The sequence below is a fragment of the Anomaloglossus baeobatrachus genome, chromosome 7 (genome assembly GCF_048569485.1).
Source record: "Anomaloglossus baeobatrachus isolate aAnoBae1 chromosome 7, aAnoBae1.hap1, whole genome shotgun sequence".
NCBI lineage: Eukaryota > Metazoa > Chordata > Amphibia > Anura > Aromobatidae > Anomaloglossus > Anomaloglossus baeobatrachus.
Window position 1 is genome coordinate 233,954,595 of NC_134359.1, and position 23,190 is coordinate 233,977,784.

Below are 23,190 nucleotides of genomic sequence, written 5' to 3' on the forward strand. Positions count from 1 at the left end.
GGAGATGAGCGGGACATAAACATCCCGCCCACCTCCTTCCTTCCACATAGCTGGCGGGAGCCGCGGGGCGCAGATAATCTGTGTTCATCATTCCCGGGGTGTCACACGGAGCGATGTGTGCTGCCCCGGGTACGATAAACAACCTGCGCAAAGAAAAATAAACAACTTTTTAAAAATGAGCGACGTGTCAACGACACACGATTTGTGAACGTTCTGCGTCACTCGTAGGTGTCACACGGGACGACGTCGTAAACGATGCAGGATGTGCGTCACGAAAACCGTGACCCCGACGACATATCGCACGATAGATCGCCTCGTATGACGCCTGCATTAGAGTCTAAAATAGCCCCAGTGGCCGGTATGAAAATTGCAAGATTTCTCATTTTTATTTTTCAAAACGGATTGTAGTATGGGTAAAAAAAACATTGACATCTTGTTTTTGCATACATGCAACGCACAAACCTGTTTTAAACAATGGATTCTTTTCATACATTCCCTTTAAGAACTCAATTTTTTAATTATACTGACATATCCTATATTGCAAAACGGGTCATATGGCGGCAGAGTCTATTTTCCATCTGTTTGCATGGGTTTCCTCCGAGTTCTTCAGTTTCTTCCCACACTCCAAAGACAGATAGTTAATTTGGATTGTGAGCCCCAATGGGGACAGTGTTGCCAATGTATGTAAAGTGCTGTGGAATTAATGGTAGTATGTAACATAGTAAAATAAATAACATGCTTTGACAAACTTTTCCAAGGCTGCAGTTCACAACGCAACCACTAGACACATATATCAAAAAATCTCCAGTAGATTATCATTTTTTTTTTTTTCCATTCAAAACCGGTCATCTCATGACACGTAGCCAAGCTAGGTAAGGACAAACCAAGATAAGGAATTCAGATAATGAAATCCACAAAAATATACATAAATCCTGTGCACATCCCATGTAGAGGAGCATTGGCTTTCCATTTTATCATTCCATGAAGCTTTTAATTTTGTTAAATGTATAAGTTAATGGTAAATTCTCTGTGAGCATCATCGGTTAAACACCTCTCTCCTACCGTCCCCCCTTACTCATCAAACACCAGCTTATGACCTGTTTCTATAACGCATGCTACCTAGACCCATCAGACAGTTTGGAGATATCTTCAAGACATTGATTAAATCTCTACATTTCCTTTAGAAGGAACATTCGAGATACATTTCTCTTTTTTGGACTCACAATATAGTCTTACAAATTTAGAATCCTCGTTGAGCTTTTCATTGACTTGCTTTCATGTCAACATAGAGTTAAAGGTTCTTGCAATGGCCAGGTCTTCAATATATTGAAATGAATTCTTGGAATCATCAGTTTCTAACCGAACATTCTTCCTTACATCATTCAGTATGTTATGTTATGTCTCCTTAGTTTAAAACAATGAGGGCTACATCTGAAGTACTACAGTATTTCGGGGAACTTAATTATAACATGATTGAACAATGTTGTGCATCATATTTGTTATTTTTATGGTTTACTGTTGTTTTACTCTTTTTGTCACATTGAAGAAAGCAGGGTTTCTAACAGGCATCATTGTGGCTGATCGGACGTCATCTGTGTAAACGGACCTAAATGGACTTGCATACCTGTCAAAGATGTCAAAGATAGAATACATTTTCTATAACCACAAGCCTATAATCACACCTCCTCAGAATAGCACTCAGTAACACTTGCACATGTTAATAAGGACTAGGGTCCTGGAATTAAATCTGATCAAGAATAACATCTGCATGAAATTTGCCTGTACTCCCATGACTTACTACCTGCACGGTGTTTGTATGTTCTCCCATGGATTGCCATCCGCATGGAGTTTGTATGTTCTCCTATGGCTTACTATCGTTGTTGAGTCTGAATGTTGTCTTTGGCTTACTATCTGCATGGAATTTGTATATTTTCCCATGGCTAACTATATGCACGGAGTTTGTGTGTTCTCCTCTATAATGCCATCCACATGGAGTTTGTATGTTCTCCTCTATAATGCCATCCACATGGAATTTGTATGTTCTCCTCTATAATGCCATCCACATGGAGTTTGTATGTTCTCCTCAATAATGCCATCCACATGGAGTTTGTATGTTCTCCTCTATAATGCCATCCACATGGAGTTTGTATGTTCTCCTCTATAATGCCATCCACATGGAGTTTGTATGTTCTCCTATGGCTTACTATCGTTGTTGAGTCTGAATGTTGTCTTTGGCTTACTATCTGCATGGAATTTGTATATTTTCCCATGGCTAACTATATGCACGGAGTTTGTGTGTTCTCCTCTATAATGCCATCCACATGGAGTTTGTATGTTCTCCTCTATAATGCCATCCACATGGAATTTGTATGTTCTCCTCTATAATGCCATCCACATGGAGTTTGTATGTTCTCCTCTATAATGCCATCCACATGGAGTTTGTATGTTCTCCTCTATAATGCCATCCACATGGAGTTTGTATGTTCTCCTCTATAATGCCATCCACATGGAGTTTGTATGTTCTCCTCTATATTGCCATCCACATGGAGTTTGTATGTTCTCCTCTATAATGCCATCCACATGGAGTTTGTATGTTCTCCTCTATAATGCCATCCACATGGAGTTTGTATGTTCTCCTCTATAATGCCATCCACATGGAGTTTGTATGTTCTCCTCTATATTGCCATCCACATGGAGTTTGTATGTTCTCCTCTATAATGCCATCCACATGGAGTTTGTATGTTCTCCTCTATAATGCCATCCACATGGAGTTTGTATGTTCTCCTCTATAATGCCATACACATGGAGTTTGTATGTTCTCCTCTATAATGCCATCCACATGGAGTTTGTATGTTCTCCTCTATAATGCCATCCACATGGAGTTTGTATGTTCTCCTCTATAATGTCATCCACATGGAGTTTGTATGTTCTCCTCTATAATGCCATCCACATGGAGTTTGTATGTTCTCCTCTATATTGCCATCCACATGGAGTTTGTATGTTCTCCTCTATAATGCTATCCACATGGAGTTTGTATGTTCTCCTCTATAATGCCATCCACATGGAGTTTGTATGTTCTCCTTTATAATGCCATCCACATGGAGTTTGTATGTTCTCCTCTATATTGCCATCCACATGGAGTTTGTATGTTCTCCTCTATAATGCCATCCACATGGAGTTTGTATATTCTCCTTTATATGGGCGGCACGGTGGCTCAGTGGTTTGCAGCGCTGGGGTCCTGGGTTCAAATCCCATCAAGGACAGCATCTGCAAGGAGTATGTATGTTCTCCCTGTGTTTGCGTGGGTTTCCTCCCACACTCTAAAGACATACAGATAGGGACTCTAGATTGTGAGCCCCAATGGGGACAGTGTTGTCAATGTATGTAAAGTGCTGTGGAATTAATAGACCTATATAAATGAATAAAATTATTAATTATATTGCCTGCCACATGGAGTTTGTATGTTCTCCTCTATATTGCCATCCACATGAAGTTTCTATATTCTCCTTTATATTGCCATCCACATGGAGTTTCTATATTCTCCTCTATATTGTCATCCACATGGAGTTTGTATGTTCTCCTCTATATTGCCATCCACATGGAGTTTGTATGTTCTCCATAGCTTTCTATCTTCATGTAGTGTGTATGTTCTCCTTGACTTACTCCCTGCATGGATATTGTGCGTTCACCCATGGATTACTATCTTCATGGAGTTTGTATGTTCTCCATGACTTTTCATCTGTATGGAGTGTGTACTTTCACCCATGGATTACTAACTTAATGGTGTTTGTATGTTCTCCCATAGATTATTAATTGAATGCAGTTTGCATGCTTTCCCATGGCTACTATCTTCATTTGGTTTACATGGTCTCCATGGCTTACCATCTGCATGGAGATGATAGGGATATGTTCCCCATAGCTTACCATGCATGAAGTTTGTATGTTTTCCCCTGGCTTACTATCTTCATTGAGTTTTTATGTTCTACATGGCTTCTTTTTGTGCTATGCTTTAGTACATTCACACATAGATTAGTAACTTCATGGTGTTCGTATGTTCTCTGATAAATTACTAGTTGAATGGACTTTTTATATTCCCCCATCATTTACTATCTTTATTTGGTTTGTATAGTCTCAATGGATTATCCTCATCATACTGTTTGTATATTCTCCCATGACTCTCTTGGCTTACTATCTGAATGGCGTTTGTATGTTCTCCCAGGACTTACTATCTGTATGGAGTTTGTATGTTCTCCCATGACTTACTATCTGTATGGAGTTTGTATGTTCTCCCAGGAATTACTATCTGTATGGAGTTTGTGTGTTCTCCCATGGCTTACTATCTGTATGGAGTTTGTATGTTCTCCCATGGCTTACTATCTGTATGGAGTTTGTGTGTTCTCCCATGGCTTACTATCTGTATGGAGTTTGTATGTTCTCCCATGGCTTACTATCTGTATGGAGTTTGTATGTTCTCCCATGGCTTACTATCTGTATGGAGTTTGTATGTTCTCCCATGGCTTACTATCTGTATGGAGTTTGTGTGTTCTCCCATGGCTTACTATCTGTATGGAGTTTGTATGTTCTCCCAGGACTTACTATCTGTATGGAGTTTGTATGTTCTCCCATGGCTTACTATCTGTATGGAGTTTGTATGTTCTCCCAGGACTTACTATCTGTATGGAGTTTGTATGTTCTCCCATGGCTTACTATCTGTATGGAGTTTGTGTGTTCTCCCATGGCTTACTATCTGTATGGAGTTTGTATGTTCTCCCAGGACTTACTATCTGTATGGAGTTTGTATGTTCTCCCATGGCTTACTATCTGTATGGAGTTTGTATGTTCTCCCATGGCTTACTATCTGTATGGAGTTTGTATGTTCTCCCAGGACTTACTATCTGTATGGAGTTTGTATGTTCTCCCATGGCTTACTATCTGTATGGAGCTTGTGTGTTCTCCCATGGCTTACTATCTGTATGGAGTTTGTATGTTCTCCCAGGACTTACTATCTGTATGGAGTTTGTATGTTCTCCCATGGCTTACTATCTGTATGGAGTTTGTATGTTCTCCCATGGCTATCTGTATGGAGTTTGTATGTTCTCCCATGGCTTACTATCTGTATGGAGTTTGTATGTTCTCCCAGGACTTACTATCTGTATGGCGTTTGTATGTTCTCCCAGGACTTACTATCTGTATGGAGTTTGTATGTTCTCCCATGGCTTACTATCTGTATGGAGTTTGTATGTTCTCCCAGGACTTACTATCTGTATGGCGTTTGTATGTTCTCCCAGGACTTACTATCTGTATGGAGTTTGTATGTTCTCCCAGGACTTACTATCTGTATGGCGTTTGTATGTTCTCCCAGGACTTACTATCTGTATGGAGTTTGTGTGTTCTCCCAGGACTTACTATCTGTATGCAGTTTGTGTGTTCTCCCAGGACTTACTATCTGTATGGCGTTTGTATGTTTTCCCAGGACTTACTATCTGTATGGAGTTTGTATGTTCTCCCAGGACTTACTATCTGTATGGCGTTTGTATGTTTTCCCAGGACTTACTATCTGTATGGAGTTTGTGTGTTCTCCCAGGACTTACTATCTGTATGCAGTTTGTGTGTTCTCCCAGGACTTACTATCTGTATGGCGTTTGTATGTTTTCCCAGGACTTACTATCTGTATGGAGTTTGTGTGTTCTCCCAGGACTTACTATCTGTATGCAGTTTGTGTGTTCTCCCAGGACTTACTATCTGTATGGCGTTTGTATGTTTTCCCAGGACTTACTATCTGTATGCAGTTTGTGTGTTCTCCCAGGACTTACTATCTGTATGGCGTTTGTATGTTCTCCCATGACTATCTGTATGGAGTTTGCATGTTCTCCTATGGCTTACTATCTTTATGGAGTTTGTATGTTCTCCCATGACTATCTGTATGAAGTTTGTATGTTCTCCCATCACTTACTAGCTGTATGGAGTTTGTGTGTTCTCCCATGACTAAATGTATGAAGTTTGTATGTTCTCCCTGGACTTTCTATCTGTATGGAGTTTGTATGTTCTCCCATGACTATCTGTATGGAGTTTGTATGTTCTCCCATGACTTACTATCTGTATGGAGTTTGTGTGTTCTCCCATGACGATTTGTATGAAGTTTGTATGTTCTCTCATGACTTACTACCAGTATGGCGTTTGTATGTTCTCCCATGACTTACTACCAGTATCGAGTTTGTATGTTCTCCCATGACTTACTACCAGTATGGCGTTTGTATGTTCTCCCATGACTTACTACCAGTATGGAGTTTGTATGTTCTCCCATGACTTACTATCTGTATGAAGTTTGTATGTTCTCCTATGACTTACTACCTATATGGAGTTCGTATGTTTTCCAATGACTTATCATCTGCATGGAGATTTTATGTTCTTCTATAACTTACCATCTAAATAGAGTTTGTATGTTCTTCTATGACATACTATCTGTATTTAGTTTGTATGTTCTCCCACAATTTACTCTATGTATGAGGTTTGTATTTTTTCCCTTGGCTTACAATCTTCATGGAGTTTGTATGTTTTTCCATTACTTACCATCAGTATAGAGATTTTATGTTCTCCCATGAATTAAAGTCTATATGGCGTTTGTATGTTCTCCAGTATTGTTTTCACCAGGTTTTCAAAAAATATGCTGTACAGATATTGTAATTACCTTTATCAGAGATTAGCCCCTGAGTATATGTTTGGTATAAGAACCACACTGGGATAGTTTGTCAATCCACTGAGAAAATGACTGATTTGAATGTTATTGATTTCTGTAGACCACTGCAGAATATGCTTGTCCACCATGACCATAACGCAGATCTCATAATAATGGTATTAGGGATATATGCTCATTATTTTGGGTTCATGGTCAGAATTCTTGCTTTGTAGCATGACCAACCCTTCTCCTTTCTCTTTTTCTGTCTTTCCCTCCAAATCATTCATTTATATCAATAAAGTCATAAACCAAGTCCACACTTCACACCTGATCTTCACTGGAAATTGGAACCCATGTTTCTTCATAGTAGGCTTTTTAATGTAATATACCACAGGATTTCAGTTCTTTGATATGGTTTATAATATAGCTCTAAAACTGTTTCTAATTTCATCTTAGAGATCCTATAACATATTTTGGAAACACTAAGAGAATAAGACACGTTCCTCTGAATCTCAGAGGTTGGACCATCTCATATTGATAGTATTGATATTGACTGATCAGTGAGTACCGATTGCTTTGCCACCTCTGAGTTGGGATCTCTTCTAAGTGAAGATCCAACCAGATAAGACCAGTACGATTTTATTCCACAAAGTTTTTCTATCTTCCAATAATATAATTCATCCTGTATCACCTTTATGTGTCATTAGGGCTGTATATTAAACTCTGCTATGCCCAACATAGCAGTTGTGTAATAAATTACATAAATCATTAATTAACTAAGTTGCACCCTAAATGCCAACCAAATTGTCGATCTGGTTCCCATTCACAATTACATTATTTGATGTCTTTACATTCCCCTTATTTAACACTAAGATATAGACAATAACATATAGAAAACTTGACTATGCCCCAGATATCGAAGGTATAGGATTCCGATGCAATAAGACTTCACGTTGGCTTTGGTTATATAGAACAATGACAAGCTCAATAGACTTGTAAGTGGAAGAACACTTATTTGAAATGCTGGGGACTGCGCTACGAAGACCTCACTCCATTGCTCTTCACATCTATATAAATGCTTTTTTTTTCTATTCCACAGAGAACTATTCACACCACACATCTCCTTCTCCTTTCCAGTTAAACCCCTGAATGGTAACAGCAAGACTGAGAAGAAAAGGCATTTATCAAAATGTCTAAAAGGAAAAGATTCCCGGAGGAATAGGATCAACAATCTGAAGGGAAAATCAATGGATCTATTTTAATTGATGTGGAATGAATGAGAAAAAACCACAATCTAGACAATCTTCAACCGCAGCACAATAGATGACACTTTATTATAAACTTATGAAGCTTTGGTTAATATCCAGGCGGCTAATATATAGAATTCTAGGAGAATGCATGAAGGGATGCAGCTCCATCCAGTGTAGGGTTAAGCCGATCTAGTATGATCACATGTGTTTCCCGAGCAGGCAGAATATAGATTGTTCATTTCCATGGAGCTTAGAACCAGTCAGATACATCAGCTCTTTGATGTGTTTATGGCCACAGACATACAGATTTGGCAACGATCAAAAGAGCCTTCTCCGATATGAGCGCTCCAGGACAAGACGCCTGAATGCAACGATAATGATCAGAATCATTTGCCTCATTCGAACAATTGATTTAAGGCTTGGTTTTCCTTAAATGGGAAGTTATTGACCACTTATTGGTAATAATCGAGACCACGACGGATGGAGAAGCATGGATATATTTTCCAACTGATGAAAAAGATTTCTGCTGATCATGAAAGATCATTGGTTGCTATGATAGTCAATATGACTACTGGTTAACAGTGGGATCAGCCTAATGAGCTGCCGCTATGGACAGCTTTATGCTACAGTGTGTATAGGTGTCTAAGGATAGGTAGATAATAGATAGATAGATAGATAGATAGATTTAGGAATCGGTCAGACCCTTTCATCTCCATCTGCTATCATGTGGTTGCGATTAGCATAATGAATCAGAGGGAACAGAGAAGTTAAAAATATGTTATGTTTTCACACAGATGCTGACATGATCTGAATGTCGAGAAGATGGGAAAAACGGGCTTTTATCCCAAACTGTCATCCCGCCCACTGCCCACACAATCTCCCTCTGTATCCATCTCCCTCGGAGCCAGTTGCTGGTGCGTTGTACTTCTCCTCTGGTGCCTTCGCTATTGTCCATCGCACCTGTCCACATTGCTGTACTGGCCTCCCGGCCTTCCCTCTATCCATCCTATTCTACATACTCATCCCTGCGCTCCCCTTTCACACCCTCTCTCTCCCTTTCTCTTGGTCATCATCATCATCACCCAGGAAAGGGTAACCTACAAAAAATAAGGGGCAATCTTCCCCCATCAACAGATGCACATGCCAAGAGAGACTTCTCATTTCTCAGCATGGTTTCTTAAGTCTTTTGTTCAAAATTAAGCCATGATGACAGTATTAATGGCTTTAGAAAAGAACAGCTCCATGAACACAGCCAACATCTACAAGAAGAATGACTTTAACCTACATACAACGCAGACATCCTCGGAGCAGGTGTTTGCTGCACTTTCCATTTCCGAGACACGGTTCTGTGGCTGATGAGCCAAATTCCAAGATGCATGTAAGATTCAGTAAAACGTAAAAATCAGGGATTTTGGCAGCAAGTGTGTGGGTGGTGTAGTGTGTATCACAGCTTACAATAGATGATAATACACACTTGACTGACCTGTATATATACATGGATGCAGAACTACGGTATATACACTACAGCTCTATGATATTGTAACCTCCTATCCAAACATTGAGGTTATATGATACTTTTCATTGCAAATACAATATTTTAAGCATAATAAACATTGATATATCCGTTAGTGTAAAGTGAACCCTGGCCATAGCGTATAGGGTCAGGGGTGACCAAGTCGGAGAGTTTTGAGGACATCACAAATGACAAGCATTGGATTTCATGATACAGACAGACCGGTCAAGAGTGACATACCTTGACATGTTTTCCCTCTGAGGTCTGTGAGCTTTTTCTAGTCCAAGTTTAGTGAATATCCCTACAAGGACCATCACAGCTACTACTCCACATATGATGTAGACAATCAAATTTGTTTTATCCCTAGTGGGGTCGTGCATGGGGTCATCGATTTTTGGAGGTGTCTTTCCTGGTAGCAGCCAGATAGGTCTATCATAGTTTGTGCAGACGCTTTGATCCAGTTTAGCTTGTTTGAACTTACAGCAGTATCTGAAGCCACAAGTACCACAACAGTAGAGAAAATCCCCCGAACTGCAGTTAAATGGAGGGTCCCATTGCCCCATGACATCAAAATAACCCCTGCAACCCTCAGCAGTCTGAGGAGGCTCTGAAGACTCTAGATCTCCATGGTTAGACAGGTTGACATCTGATACCACTTCAGTGCTCCCAAAGTGAGGTCCAGTCTTGCCCTGCGTGCCACACAGCAAAGTAAAGAGATCCACTAGGAAGTAATATAATATTGCCCTAATTCCTTTCATGATAAGTAGCTGCCTTAGTTTAACTTGATATGGAAGATCCAAAGTGGCAAAACCATGGGGATGAGAAGTAAGGAGGTCTCAGCTCATCAGACCAGGTCCATCACCAGTGCTACAGATGGTGTGAGTGCGGTCCTCACTTGGAAGGTGTGATGATGAGGATGATGGTGGTGATGCTCTGCTGTATTGCAGTAAGCTCTGCCTGTTTCTGCTCTGCACTTGTGGAATCGAGGAAAGCAGAGGGGATTCTGCTTTGTTAGAGTAGTGTAAAAAGAGAGAGGGATGGGGGGAGGAGGAGGATGGAGGGGGAGGAATAGATATAGGAGGAGTAGAGACTGAGGGAGGGATGACATGGGTCGTGTGTAAGGAGGGAGAGCCTGCAAGAGATGAGAAGGAATGGGATTTAGGTGAGTGCAAGGTGAGCGGCAGCAAATCATCCCTCGTGTGCACAAAGTTTACATCCTCCAGACACTTATTACAATCAGCGCACATTATACAACCTTCCAGCAGTCTGCTCTACGCCGATATCACCGAACCATAAAAGTAACTTGTGGGACTAAGCAACAGACATCATCAAGTCTTCCAAATGATGAACGGAAAATGTCAGCAATTGCTCTTACTTGCTGATGGAACATGACACAAGATGTATGAAGAACTCTTAAATAGAGGTGCCCGGATAGGGTCCCACTCTAATATATAAAGCCAAGGGTATGTTATGTGTGTGTGTGTGTGTGTGTGTGTGTGTGTGTGTGTGTATGTATGTGTATGTATGTGTATGAATGTGTATGAATGTGTGTGTCTGCTAAAGGAATCCGCACCGTCGCATTTACAATCACAAAATTTTGCACAGCCACCTCATTTGACTCAGGGAACGTCATAGACTATGTTTTTAGGGGAAAATTTAACCCCGTGCTTTACAGTTATTCACTAAATAAACTGCTTACATTAAAGTCAATGGAGCTGGGAGCTACAGGTCATTAATAGGAGCTGTGATTGGTTGCTATAGGCAACGAAGGACATTGTTAGTATAAGAAGCTTATGTGTGAGGTAATATAATTTTGGTGGAGAGACAGAGGGAGAGACAGACAGAGACACAGAGAAGCAGAGACACAGATGGAGAGAGAAAGAGACAGACAAAGAGACATACAGGGAGAAATAGAGAGAGAGAAATATAGAGAGAGGTATACAGAGAGAGACAGACAAAGAGAAAGACAGAGAGAGAGATGGATAGAGAGACAGAGACATAGAGAGAGATAGAGAAAAAGAGACAAAGCGATTGGGAGAGAGACAGAGAGGCAGAGTGAGACAGACAAAGAGAGAGACAGAGAAACAGACAGAGAGAGACGGATGGAGAGAGACAGAGAGAGATGGAATGAGAAACAGAGACCGACAGAGAGAGAGGCAAACAGAGAGAGAGACAGAGAGAGACGCAGGCAGAGAGAGACAGTGAAAGAGACAGACAGAGGTAGACAGAGAGAGGCAGACAGAGAGAGAGACAGATAGAGAGAGATAGTGAGAGAGAGGGAGAGAGACAGAGATAGTTACTATCCCGGGCAATGCCGGGTACTACAGTCAGTCCTTAATATAAGTAAAGAAGGTATCCGACACTCAAAAACAGAAATATGTTGGAAATATTCGGTGCTTTTTATTTCAATGGTCCAACATATAGCATGTGGAACAGTCACGTTCCGGTCAATTTTGTGACCTTTTTCAAACTCACACAAAGTTGGTGATATAGTTGTATGGGGATCATGATGCGGTGCTAATGGCTTTACCCTAGTGACTCGCACTACCACTATCACTACATGCTTCATCCACAAACTTTGTTTGAGTTTGAAAAAGGTCACAAAATTGACCGGAACGTCACTGTTCCTCACGCTATGTGTTGGACTATTGAAATAAAAAGCACCAAATATTCCAAACATATTCCTTCTTTACTTATCTGAATAATATATAGGTCATCAATAGACAGTAAATACTGTGCATGATAATACATAGCATGAAGAATGATTTTAGGATTTTTTTCTACCTTTACTGTCAGCTTTAATCTGTACAAATCCATTGAGAAACAAACTGAAATCTTTTCAGGTGGAAAAAGACAAATAAAGAGCTGAAATAATATGGTTTCATAAATATACACACCCTTAAAGCTCCTCTCAGGCATTTATTTTATTTCACTACTGCAATGATATCACTAATGAATGTTCCCTACCCATAGTGAAATACCTACCAGCTGTTGTCTTCTCCTCTTCACAACGCCGCTCCGTTCCTGTGCCACCACCTTGTGATCACAGCTCCTGACGGATCAGAAGTCATTCTTATCATTAACAATCTCCCAATGTAAGTCTATGAGAGCCTTGTTCTTGCACTCATAGATTTAAAATGGCAAGAGACGTCGGTCTGTTCAGTAAACACCAGATTGATCCGGCAAACCACAATCAGTAGAACAGGACAGGAGTGGTGGAGAGAATAACAAAATATAGCAGCTGCTGAGTTTTCTACTGTAGCACCACTGCGGTACCAGGTGCCACAAATGTAACAGGTGGAAACCCAAACCCCAACACAAGACTGGGAGACTACCTAGCAACAGGTAACAGGGATGGGCACTGACTGGATAGTCCCCACCCAATCTGTAGGGAGAGACCCAGCGAAGGGGAGGGTCCAGTGGTCAGTTGGGAAGTTGGCGGGAGGAAGTAGTAGTTAGTTAGTTGAGTGAAGAGTGAAGAGGAGTGAGAGGAGGAAGCAAGAAGGAGAGTGAAGGAGTAGAAAGTGGAAAGTGCAGAAACTGACCTGAAGAACTACCAGAGTGCTGTAAAATGTGTGAGAACTGTGTAGTACGGAACCAGGACTCCAGGCACCGTGGGTTACCTGTGGAAGTGCAAAACTCCAGGAACCATGGGAGGCCTGTGGAAGTCCGGAACCAAGGCTCACAGGAATCAGCACATGGTGAGGTGCAGAACCTAGGACACTGGGACACTTTATGGTCAGCTGTTAACTCTGCCAGGTGAGAATATCTTCAGGGTCCATCGCCAACCCAAAAAGCCTGGAGCACAAGCAGCAAAGAGGAGACTGGGGACTCACCCCCTTAAATAGTCCAGGCTGCCTGCATTAGTGCCAAGACTGAAGAGGAGAGACTCCCAAGTAGCTCCAGGCCACGAGATTCCAACCACAACAAGTGTGCACGGAGGACAGCAATCCCAGGTCACAGCTGGTACAGAGAACGAGGGGAGCGGGTACTCCTGGAAGCGGCATCCACGGGTTCAGGTACCAACTCACAGTAAAGACAAGGCAAGTTGAAACTACAACCCTGGTGTGGACTGTTTTCTTGTTTGACCCGTGCACTCACACAGATGGTTTCCCACTACTACCCTCATCATTCACTGCTGGGGCCTGTCCCTGCTTGCAGAGGGTTCTAAACAACCAGGCTGCACCACTCCATCAGCCCCAGCAGAAACCTGCAGCAGCAGCCCCTATAACCTGGACGCACAGCTCAAGTGGCGTAGTCAAAAACTCTCTTATTATTTTCTTTTATTTTCCCCTTTTCTTTTATTTAACCAAAACCCCCTTTCTTTTCTGAGGGACGGTACCCCAAGGGCCATGGTATCGGGCCGCGACCACGACTGACCCCACTGTGCACCACAAAGCCCGGGGCCGAGTACCCCACAGCACTGGGGCGTCACACTCCCACAGGCAAGGAATGTACATCAGTGATATCACTCCATTGGTAAAATGACAAATGCCGGAGTGGTGCTTTAATCTAATATTTTGTTGAAGTGCCCTTTGAATTTAAGACAGCCTTCAGTTTTTTGGGGTAGGAGTGTATCAGCATGGTACATTTAGAATTGGCAAACAAATCTGTCAGATTTTAAAGGCATCTCCTGTGTATAGCGCTCTCACGGACTCTCTTGCTCCTCAGTCCGACTAATGATAACGCTACTGGAGCTGAAACAACATTGCAGGTAAACAAAAACATACTTTGTGATAAGAGACACATGCCTGAAATCTCTGTTTCAACCCTTACAGTATGCTGTCTCCAGATTACATAGCAAAAACCTGCTGACAGATTCAGTTTAAAGGTGAAATTCCTCTTCATCTTCAACTTTTTAGCAGTGTCTTGAACGTTTTGATGCAATATTGACTGATATTTTGAACTCTCCATAATTCTTGGCAGCCTCCTGTATCAAATTTCTTTTTGTCGTTTCATCAATTTTTGAGGGATGTCCAGTTTTAGGTAATATCACTGTTGTGTCAAATTTAAGCCACTTTTTGATTACTGTCTTCACAGTGTTGCATCATATATCAAATGCCTTGAAAAAATTGTGTAATTTTTTTCTGACTGATATCTTTCAACAATGAGATCCCTTTGCTGTGTTGTAAAGCTGTTTCTGGAGCATGGCTTTTGCTAAAAAAATTAAATTATTAAAAAGGGCAGGAAAATCCTACTGGAACAGCTAAACTTAATATGGGGTTAATCAGAATCCCTGTAAATGATGGCAGCTGAGTACTGACTACTATTTAACAGGAGCTTAGATGTGATTGGCGAATTCTGAACACAACTCATTCCTCAATTATAAGAGGGTGCTTACATTTATGCAACCACATTATTTTAGTATTGTTGTTTTTGTTTTCCCCCTTAATTATTTCAGTTTGTTTTTCATTGGATTTTTACAGATTATATGTTCTCATTTTCCTGTATCTGGACTCATTGACGGCTTATTTTTTTGCATCTGACGTTTTTAATTATACCATTTTTGGGTAGATGCAAGGTTTTCATCGCCAGTTATTGCATTTTATTGCAATGTTGTGGCAACCAAAAAAAACACAATTCTGACGTTTTGATTTTTTTTCACTATACCCTTTACTAATCAGATTAATTGATTTTATATTTTGATAGATCGGATATTTCTTAACTCGGCAATACCAAATATGTATATTTTTATTATTGTTTTATTTTCAATGTGGCAAAAGGGGGGTGATTTGAACTTTTAGATGGTTTTGTTTTTCAAATATTTTTTTAAATATTTTTTATTGATTTTGTTAGCCCCTTTAGGGAACTTGAAGCCTGTACTATCCGATCACTTCTGTTGTTCAGAGTGATGCTTCAGCATCTCTGAACAGCAGAAATACTGATGATCTGTGAATGCCGGCACTCTGCCAGCATTCCCATGAACTTTATCATGAAAGCGACAGGGGTCATCAGCTGACCCTTGGCTGTCATTACAATCCATCGGTGCCCACCACATCACGAGGCCATCAATGGTGGCAGGGAATGGTGCGCTCCCCACTGGAGCTTGACATCGAGAACTAACTAGTTAACAGGCATGGGTGGATCTCCAATCCACCCAGGCCTGTTAGCTGCACATATCGCCTGATCAGATCAACCGACATGTGCGGGGAATAATGCGGGCTCAACGCTAAAGCCTGCATTAAAGGCCTTGGTTCTACTTGCGTTTTGCATGGATCAGTGCAATCTGATAAAACATTGGACTGCACTCGTACCAGTGCAAAACTATGCGACAGTGACCATCTGTGATTGATTTCTCATGCCACAGCAGCATGCGGAATGAATCGCAGCACGCTGTGTTTGGCAGAGAGTCTCGGCTAACGCATCCCCATACAAGTCTATGGGAGCGTGTTAAACATCGCACTGCCCTCGCGTGTAATCCGAGTGCAGTGCGATATACAAAGAGACAGGCAGTGGAGGCGATGGGGAGAAAGTGCTCCCTCCCACATCTCCGCACCTGTGATCCGATCGCACAATCGCATCACAGTCACATGACCCTTGTCTGAGAACCCTGCCCCACCCACAGCCATTTGTTTCACTTCATACATATAGCTTGGTCCTTTGCTTCCCATACAGAGCAAGTTTTTAACTGCAGGTGAGGTTACATATAGGCTTGGGACCCCAAAAATAGAGATTCCCTTGGCATTGGTTTTGGGGCTCTTTTGCATTGATCAATACAATGACTAAACATCTCTTATATTCCTATTATTCATAGCAGTTATGCATATTCCATTTTCGTGTTTTTCACTTTTTCAGATAGTTCATTGTATTTTTCAGTCTAGTAGTCCCATAGCAGTTTTGCTTTTCATCATTCCCATATACATTGTGACTTGTGTGCAACTCTTTATCCTATTGTATAGGACTTTGGCGCAGGTTTGTCCGCAGATTTCCCGCAGCTGCTCCCCAGAATCCGCAGCTATCCATTGCTGCGGGATTTGAACATTTTTGTTGCGGTAAACCTGCGGGACAAGCTTGGAAATGCCTGCGGAAGTCTCGCCCTGTATCTCCATAGTGGAAAGGCTGGATATCCGCAGATATTTCCGCATGAATAGTTGACATGCAGTTACATGCGGCTGCGGGACATCTGCAGCATTTACCGCAGCTGCACATACCGCAGCTGCACCTGTCAATCAAATAGCAGTGGATTGCTGGAACTTTACTTACATATATTTCTGAAATAAAACATCCAATCTCTGAACATTAGGTATGCTTACATTCAGCATCCTAGTGCCAGCATAAAACTGGCTTTACTTTATATATGAAAATTGTGATGGTTGGTTCTATTTAAAGAGTTAACTATGAAGACAGACACCTTTAAGATGTTTTCCCTCACTGTTCTGTGCTAGTTTTAAACAAACTTTTTATTCTGAATTCTACTCTTTTTAACCTCTTCCCCAATTTTGCTTTTTGTGCTTTATTTTTCTCCTCTTCTTCCAAGAGCCATAACGATCTTATTCTTCAAGGTGCAGGAAGAAGAAAGAGGATTCGGAGATATGAGAAGACTTGTAACAATGACGTATAAAAGCTGACTTTAATGTATCAAAAATAACTTAAAAACACAGGTCGAACAAAACCATGTACCTGAGCACAGATGGGTGGCACCTCACCAGAAAAAAACTACGCGTTTCGGCTTTAAGCCTTTGTGACACCCTGGGCAAGCCAGGGGCCACAGGTCACAACACCACACGCACCCCACATTCCCTGCAGGTACACACAAGGTCAAAACTAAAATCCTTGTTGCCTTCCTCCAGGGGCTGGTGTCCACACCAGGGGGTGGGCCAGGCGGTTGGCTCCGCCCACCGAGGAGTTCACAGCCCTGGAGGCGGGAGAACCAGGCAGTTGAAGTCTAGCTGAGGGCTAGAGTAAAGTGGAGCTAGGGAAGTGAAGGAGTAAAGATAGAGTTCTGAGGAGGAGGTGGAAGGAGTTGAAGTGGAGAGTTAGAAGTGGTAGATGAGCTAAAGTAAGAGCAACAGAGAAAGTGACAGAAAGAAGCCTGAAGTTGGTCCGGGTGTGTGCCCCGGACTGAGACAGCAAGGTTGGCAGACGGCGGTGACTGTCTGCAGGCGAGACTGATTGGAGGTTGCCGAAAGGACCGTGGACGGGTGGTGACCCGGCGGTACCGGAGCGGTATACGAAGATTAGTCAGCACCAGGGCAGGGGCCTTTCGGATCCTGGCAAGGCTAGGAGTCGCCGAATTTGCCAAATCCGTCAGTGAAGGGGACGACTGTCTCCCAACAACCAAGTTCCGATTGAAGGCAACAGCCCGACCGTGAAGGGGAGACACCGCCACCGCCAGGGCACCAGTTTCCCAGGGCCAGCGCCTGCGGGCAAGAGTAGAGCTCCTTCGGCCCAGCTTGAAGCCGAGGAGTGGGTAACCGGTGGGAACCCATCGCTACCAAAAGGACTTTACATAGGTGCAGGGAAGAGACCGTCACCGCTAACTGCAGGGAACATCAGCACCGTGAACCGTCCGAGGGACCCGTCCAACCAGCCGTTTGTTTACCGAGAACTGTGTCGTGTTTACTGGCTGAGTGAGTACCTCCGTGCCGTGCGGCACAGCGCTGTCCCTGCGCCCCTGCACCTCCACAGGCCCCCTGTCCACCATCCCAACCCCTTCACTGGGCCCCGGGATCACCAACCCCTACCCACGGAGGGGCAACACAACAACTGGCTGCTCCACACCATCACTCCCGGGATCCCAAGCCAGAGCAGCGGTGGTGTACATTCAATCACCACAACCGTGGGTGGCGTCACGGACAATAAACTAACCCAAAACACCAATTCCCCTTTTCACTCACGGGCGAGGAGCGCCGCTCGAGTCCCCGGGATCCGGCCCATTGCTCGAGCCACCGAGCAGCAGCAGCAGGCCGCAGCAGCCGCAGCGGCAGCCGGACCCGAGCAGTGGGAGAGCGCGGCGTCCCCTCCTCCGCCCGCGAGACCTTATCCACAAAAATAAAATTCTGACCTGGTTTTTGTGTTTTGCTTTTACCATGTAAATTATACTGATACATAACTTGTATATTTATTTTTCTTTAAGGCTGCTTTCACACGTCAGTTTTTTGGCATCAGGCACGATCCGGCGAAAAAATTGATGTGACGGATCCGGTGAAAAAACGGATCAGTTGCATCAGTTCTTTCAGTTTTTTGATGGATCCGTTGTGATACTGAGCATGCTCAGTTCAAAAAACCTACATTACACCGGATCCGGCGTCCTTAGGCTTCCATTATAAAACATTTTGTACGTATCGCGCCGGAGACAAAAAACGTTCCCCTCAGCGTTCCATTTGGCCACCAGACAAGCAAATTTTACCAGATCCGGCGAAAGCGGGATGGAACACAAGGCCATCCAGCACAATCCCATGCTAATAGAAGTCTATGGTGAAAAAAACAGATCCAGCTGCAACAGATGCCGGATCCATTTTTTCAGGTTTTTGCCGGATTGTGCCTGATGGCAAAAAACTGATGCAGCCTTATGCTTATAACTTATAACTGATGCAGTTTATACAGTACAATGGCAGCGTGACACGCGCCAGTCACATGCTGTCATATGACCGGAGCATGTGACCCGGATGTTGCGGCGCTGCCATTGTACTGTATACACTGTACTGGCATGCGCCGCATCTGGCAAACCGGCGAAAAAACGGATTTGTGAAGCCGGCCTTAATGATGAAAAGAAACATTTTAGACAAAATCATTTTTCTTTTTCATTACATGAGACGGGTGAGGACTAGTTTTTTGCATGACAAGATGACGGTTTTATTGATGCCTATATACGTCGTTTTGATCTGTCTTAATTGCATTTTTGGGGGGAGGAAAAATGCCCCCCCCCAAAAAAAAAAAACAAAAACAAAATTCTGGAATTTTGATTTTCTTTTTCTCATTACAGAGTTTACTAATTGGGTTAATTAATTTTATATTTTGATAGACTTTTATGAACACAGTGATACCACATATGTATATTTATTTATTTTTATAAATTTAACTTTTATTAACATTATCAATAACAGAGGAAACACCGTATTGTACATGTATATTTATTTTTATTTCTTTGTTTTCACTGGAAAAAAGAAGTGGAGGATGTTAAATTTTATATTTTTAATTATTTTTTTATACAGTCATATGAAAACGTTTGGGCACCCCTATTAATGTTAACCTTTTTTCTTTATAACAATTTGGGTTTTTGCAACAGCTATTTCAGTTTCATATATGTAATAACTGATGGACTGAGTAATATTTCTGGATTGAAATGAGGTTTACTGTACTAACAGAAAATGTGCAATCCGCATTTTAACAAAATTTGACCGTTGCAAAAGTATGGGCTCCTCAACATAAAAGTGACATTAATATTTTGTAGATCCTCCTTTTGCAAAAATAACAGCCTCTAGTCGCTTCCTGTAGCTTTTAATGAGTTCAGGGATCCTGAATGAAGGTACATTTGACCATTCCTGTTTAAAAACAATTCCAGTTCAGTTAAGTTTGATGGTCGCCGAGCATGGACAGCACGCTTCAAATCATCCCACAGATTTTCAATGATATTCAGGTCTGGGGACTGGAATAGCCATTCCAGAACATTGTAATTGTTCCACTGCATGAATGCCTGAGTAGATTTGGAGCGGTGTTTTGGATCATTGTCTTGCTGAAATATCCATCCCCTGCGTAACTTCAACTTCGTCACTGATTCTTGCACATTATTGTCAAGAATCTGCTGATACTGAGTTGAATCCATGCGACCCTCAACTTTAACAAGATTCCCGGTGCCGGCATTGGCCACACAGCCCCAAAGCATGATGGAACCTCCACCAAATTTTACTGTGCGTAGCAAATGCTTTTCTTGGAATGCCGTGGTTTTTTTTCTCCATGCATAACGCCTTTTTGTATGACCAAACAACTTAATCTTTGTTTCATCAGTCCACAGGACCTTCTTCCAAAATGCAACTGGCTTGTCCAAATGTGCTTTTGCATACCTCAGGCGACTCTGTTTGTGGCATGCTTGCAGAAACGGATTATTTCGCATCACTCTCCCATACAGCTTCTCCTTGTGCAACGTGCGCTGTATTGTTGACCGATGCACAGTGACACCATCTGCAGCAAGATGATGCTGCAGGTCTTTGGAGGTGGTCTGTGGATTGTCCTTGACTGTTCTCACCATTCTTCTTCTCTGCCTTTCCGATATTTTTCTTGGCCTGCCACTTCTGGGCGTAACAAGAACTGTACCTGTATTCTTCCATTTCCTTACTATGTTCCTCACAGTGGAAACTGACAGTTTAAATCTTTGAGACAATTTTTTGTATCCTTCCCCTGAACAACTATGTTGAATAATCTTTGTTTTCAGATCATTTGAGAGTTGTTTTGAGGAGCCCATGATGCCACTCTTCATAGGAGATTCAAATAGGAGAACAACTTGCAAGTGGCCACCTTAAATACCTTTTCTCATGATTGGATACACCTGCCTATGAAGTCCAAAGCTCAATGAGGTTACAAAAACAATTTAGTGCTTTAGTAAGTCAGTAAAAAGTAGTTATGAGTGTTCAAATCAAGAAATTGATCAGGGTGCCCATACTTTTGCACCGGTCAAATTTTGTTTAAATGCGGAATGCACATTTTCTGTTAGTGCAATAAACCTAATTTCAATTCAGAAATATTACTCAGTCCATCAGTTATTAGATAAATGAAACTGAAATAGCTGTTGCAAAAACCCAAATTGTTATAAAGAAAAAAGGTTAACATTAATAGGGGTGCCCAAACTTTTTCATATGACTGTATGTTTAAACACTTTTTTTTACTATCATTTTATTTGTTAGTCCTCTTAGAGGACTAGAACCTGCAATTATCTGATCATTTATAACTATATACTGGAATATCACAGTATTGTAGTATATAGTGAAAATCTCAGTCTCCTTTGAAGCTCAGCATACACCATAGATGTACTTCACAAAAGGACCAAGATGGCAGCTATTGGGGCCTTCAGCAGGTACTGGTTGCCATAGAAACACATTAGTACCCCACAATTGCATCACAGGGTGCCGATGGGATGCCAGAGATTTAACAAATGGTTAATTTACTATGGCTGTTAGGGATAGATGACAGCTATTTAAATATACAGTTAGGTCCAGAAATACTTGGACAGTGACACAATTTTCGCGAGTTGGGCTCTGCATGCCACCACATTGGATTTGAAATGAAACCTCTACAACAGAATTCAAGTGCAGATTGTAACGTTTAATTTGAAGGTTTGAACAAAAATATCTGATAGAAATTGTAGGAATTGTACACATTTCTTTACAAACACTCCACATTTTAGGAGGTCAAAAGTAATTGGACAAATAAACCAAACCCAAACAAAATATTTTTATTTTCAATATTTTGTTGCGAATCCTTTGGAGGCAATCACTGCCTTAAGTCTGGAACCCATGGACATCACCAAACACTGGGTTTCCTCCTTCTTAATGCTTTGCCAGGCCTTTACAGCCGCAGCCTTCAGGTCTTGCTTGTTTGTGGGTCTTTCCGTCTTAAGTCTGGATTTGAGCAAGTGAAATGCATGCTCAATTGGGTTAAGATCTGGTGATTGACTTGGCCATTGCAGAAGGTTCCACTTTTTTGCACTCATGAACTCCTGGGTAGCTTTGGCTGTATGCTTGGGGTCATTGTCCATCTGTACTATGAAGCGCCGTCCAATCAACTTTGCGGCATTTGGCTGAATCTGGGCTGAAAGTATATCCCGGTACACTTCAGAATTCATCCGGCTACTCTTGTCTGCTGTTATGTCATCAATAAACACAAGTGACCCAGTGCCATTGAAAGCCATGCATGCCCATGCCATCATGTTGCCTCTACCATGTTTTACAGAGGATGTGGTGTGCCTTGGATCATGTGCCGTTCCCTTTCTTCTCCAAACTTTTTTCTTCCCATCATTCTGGTACAGGTTGATCTTTGTCTCATCTGTCCATAGAATACTTTTCCAGAACTAAGCTGGCTTCATGAGGTGTTTTTCAGCAAATTTAACTCTGGCCTGTCTATTTTTGGAATTGATGAATGGTTTGCATCTAGATGTGAACCCTTTGTATTTACTTTCATGGAGTCTTCTCTTTACTGTTGACTTAGAGACAGATACACCTACTTCACTGAGAGTGTTCTGGACTTCAGTTGATGTTGTGAACGGGTTCTTCTTCACCAAAGAAAGTATGCGGCGATCATCCACCACTGTTGTCATCCGTGGACGCCCAGGCCTTTTTGAGTTCCCAAGCTCACCAGTCAATTCCTTTTTTCTCAGAATGTACCCGACTGTTGATTTTGCTACTCCAAGCATGTCTGCTATCTCGCTGATGGATTTTTTCTTTTTTTTCAGCCTCAGGATGTTCTGCTTCACCTCAATTGAGAGTTCCTTAGACCGCATGTTGTCTGGTCACAGCAACAGCTTCCAAATGCAAAACCACACACCTGTAATCAACCCCAGACCTTTTAACTACTTCATTGATTACAGGTTAACGAGGGAGACGCCTTCAGAGTTAATTGCAGCCCTTAGAGTCCCTTGTCCAATTACTTTTGGTCCCTTGAAAAAGAGGAGGCTATGCATTACAGAGCTATGATTCCTAAACCCTTTCTCCGATTTGGATGTGAAAACTCTCATATTGCAGCTGGGAGTGTGCACTTTCAGCCCATATTATATATATAATTGTATTTCTGAACATGTTTTTGTAAACAGCTAAAATAAC

General features: G+C 41.9%; 1 protein-coding gene across 1 annotated transcript in view; it reads right to left on the reverse strand.

Moving 5' to 3' along the window:
• SHISA9 (shisa family member 9) overlaps nt 1-10,442 on the reverse strand; it is a 512,605-nt gene extending 502,163 nt beyond the window's left edge. Inside the window, exon 1 of the mRNA XM_075317952.1 lies at nt 9,680-10,442. Coding sequence (XP_075174067.1) covers nt 9,680-10,197 — 518 coding nt within the window. The 5' untranslated portion in view covers nt 10,198-10,442. The remainder of the gene's footprint in view (nt 1-9,679) is intronic.
• Nucleotides 10,443-23,190: the final 12,748 nt, after the last annotated feature.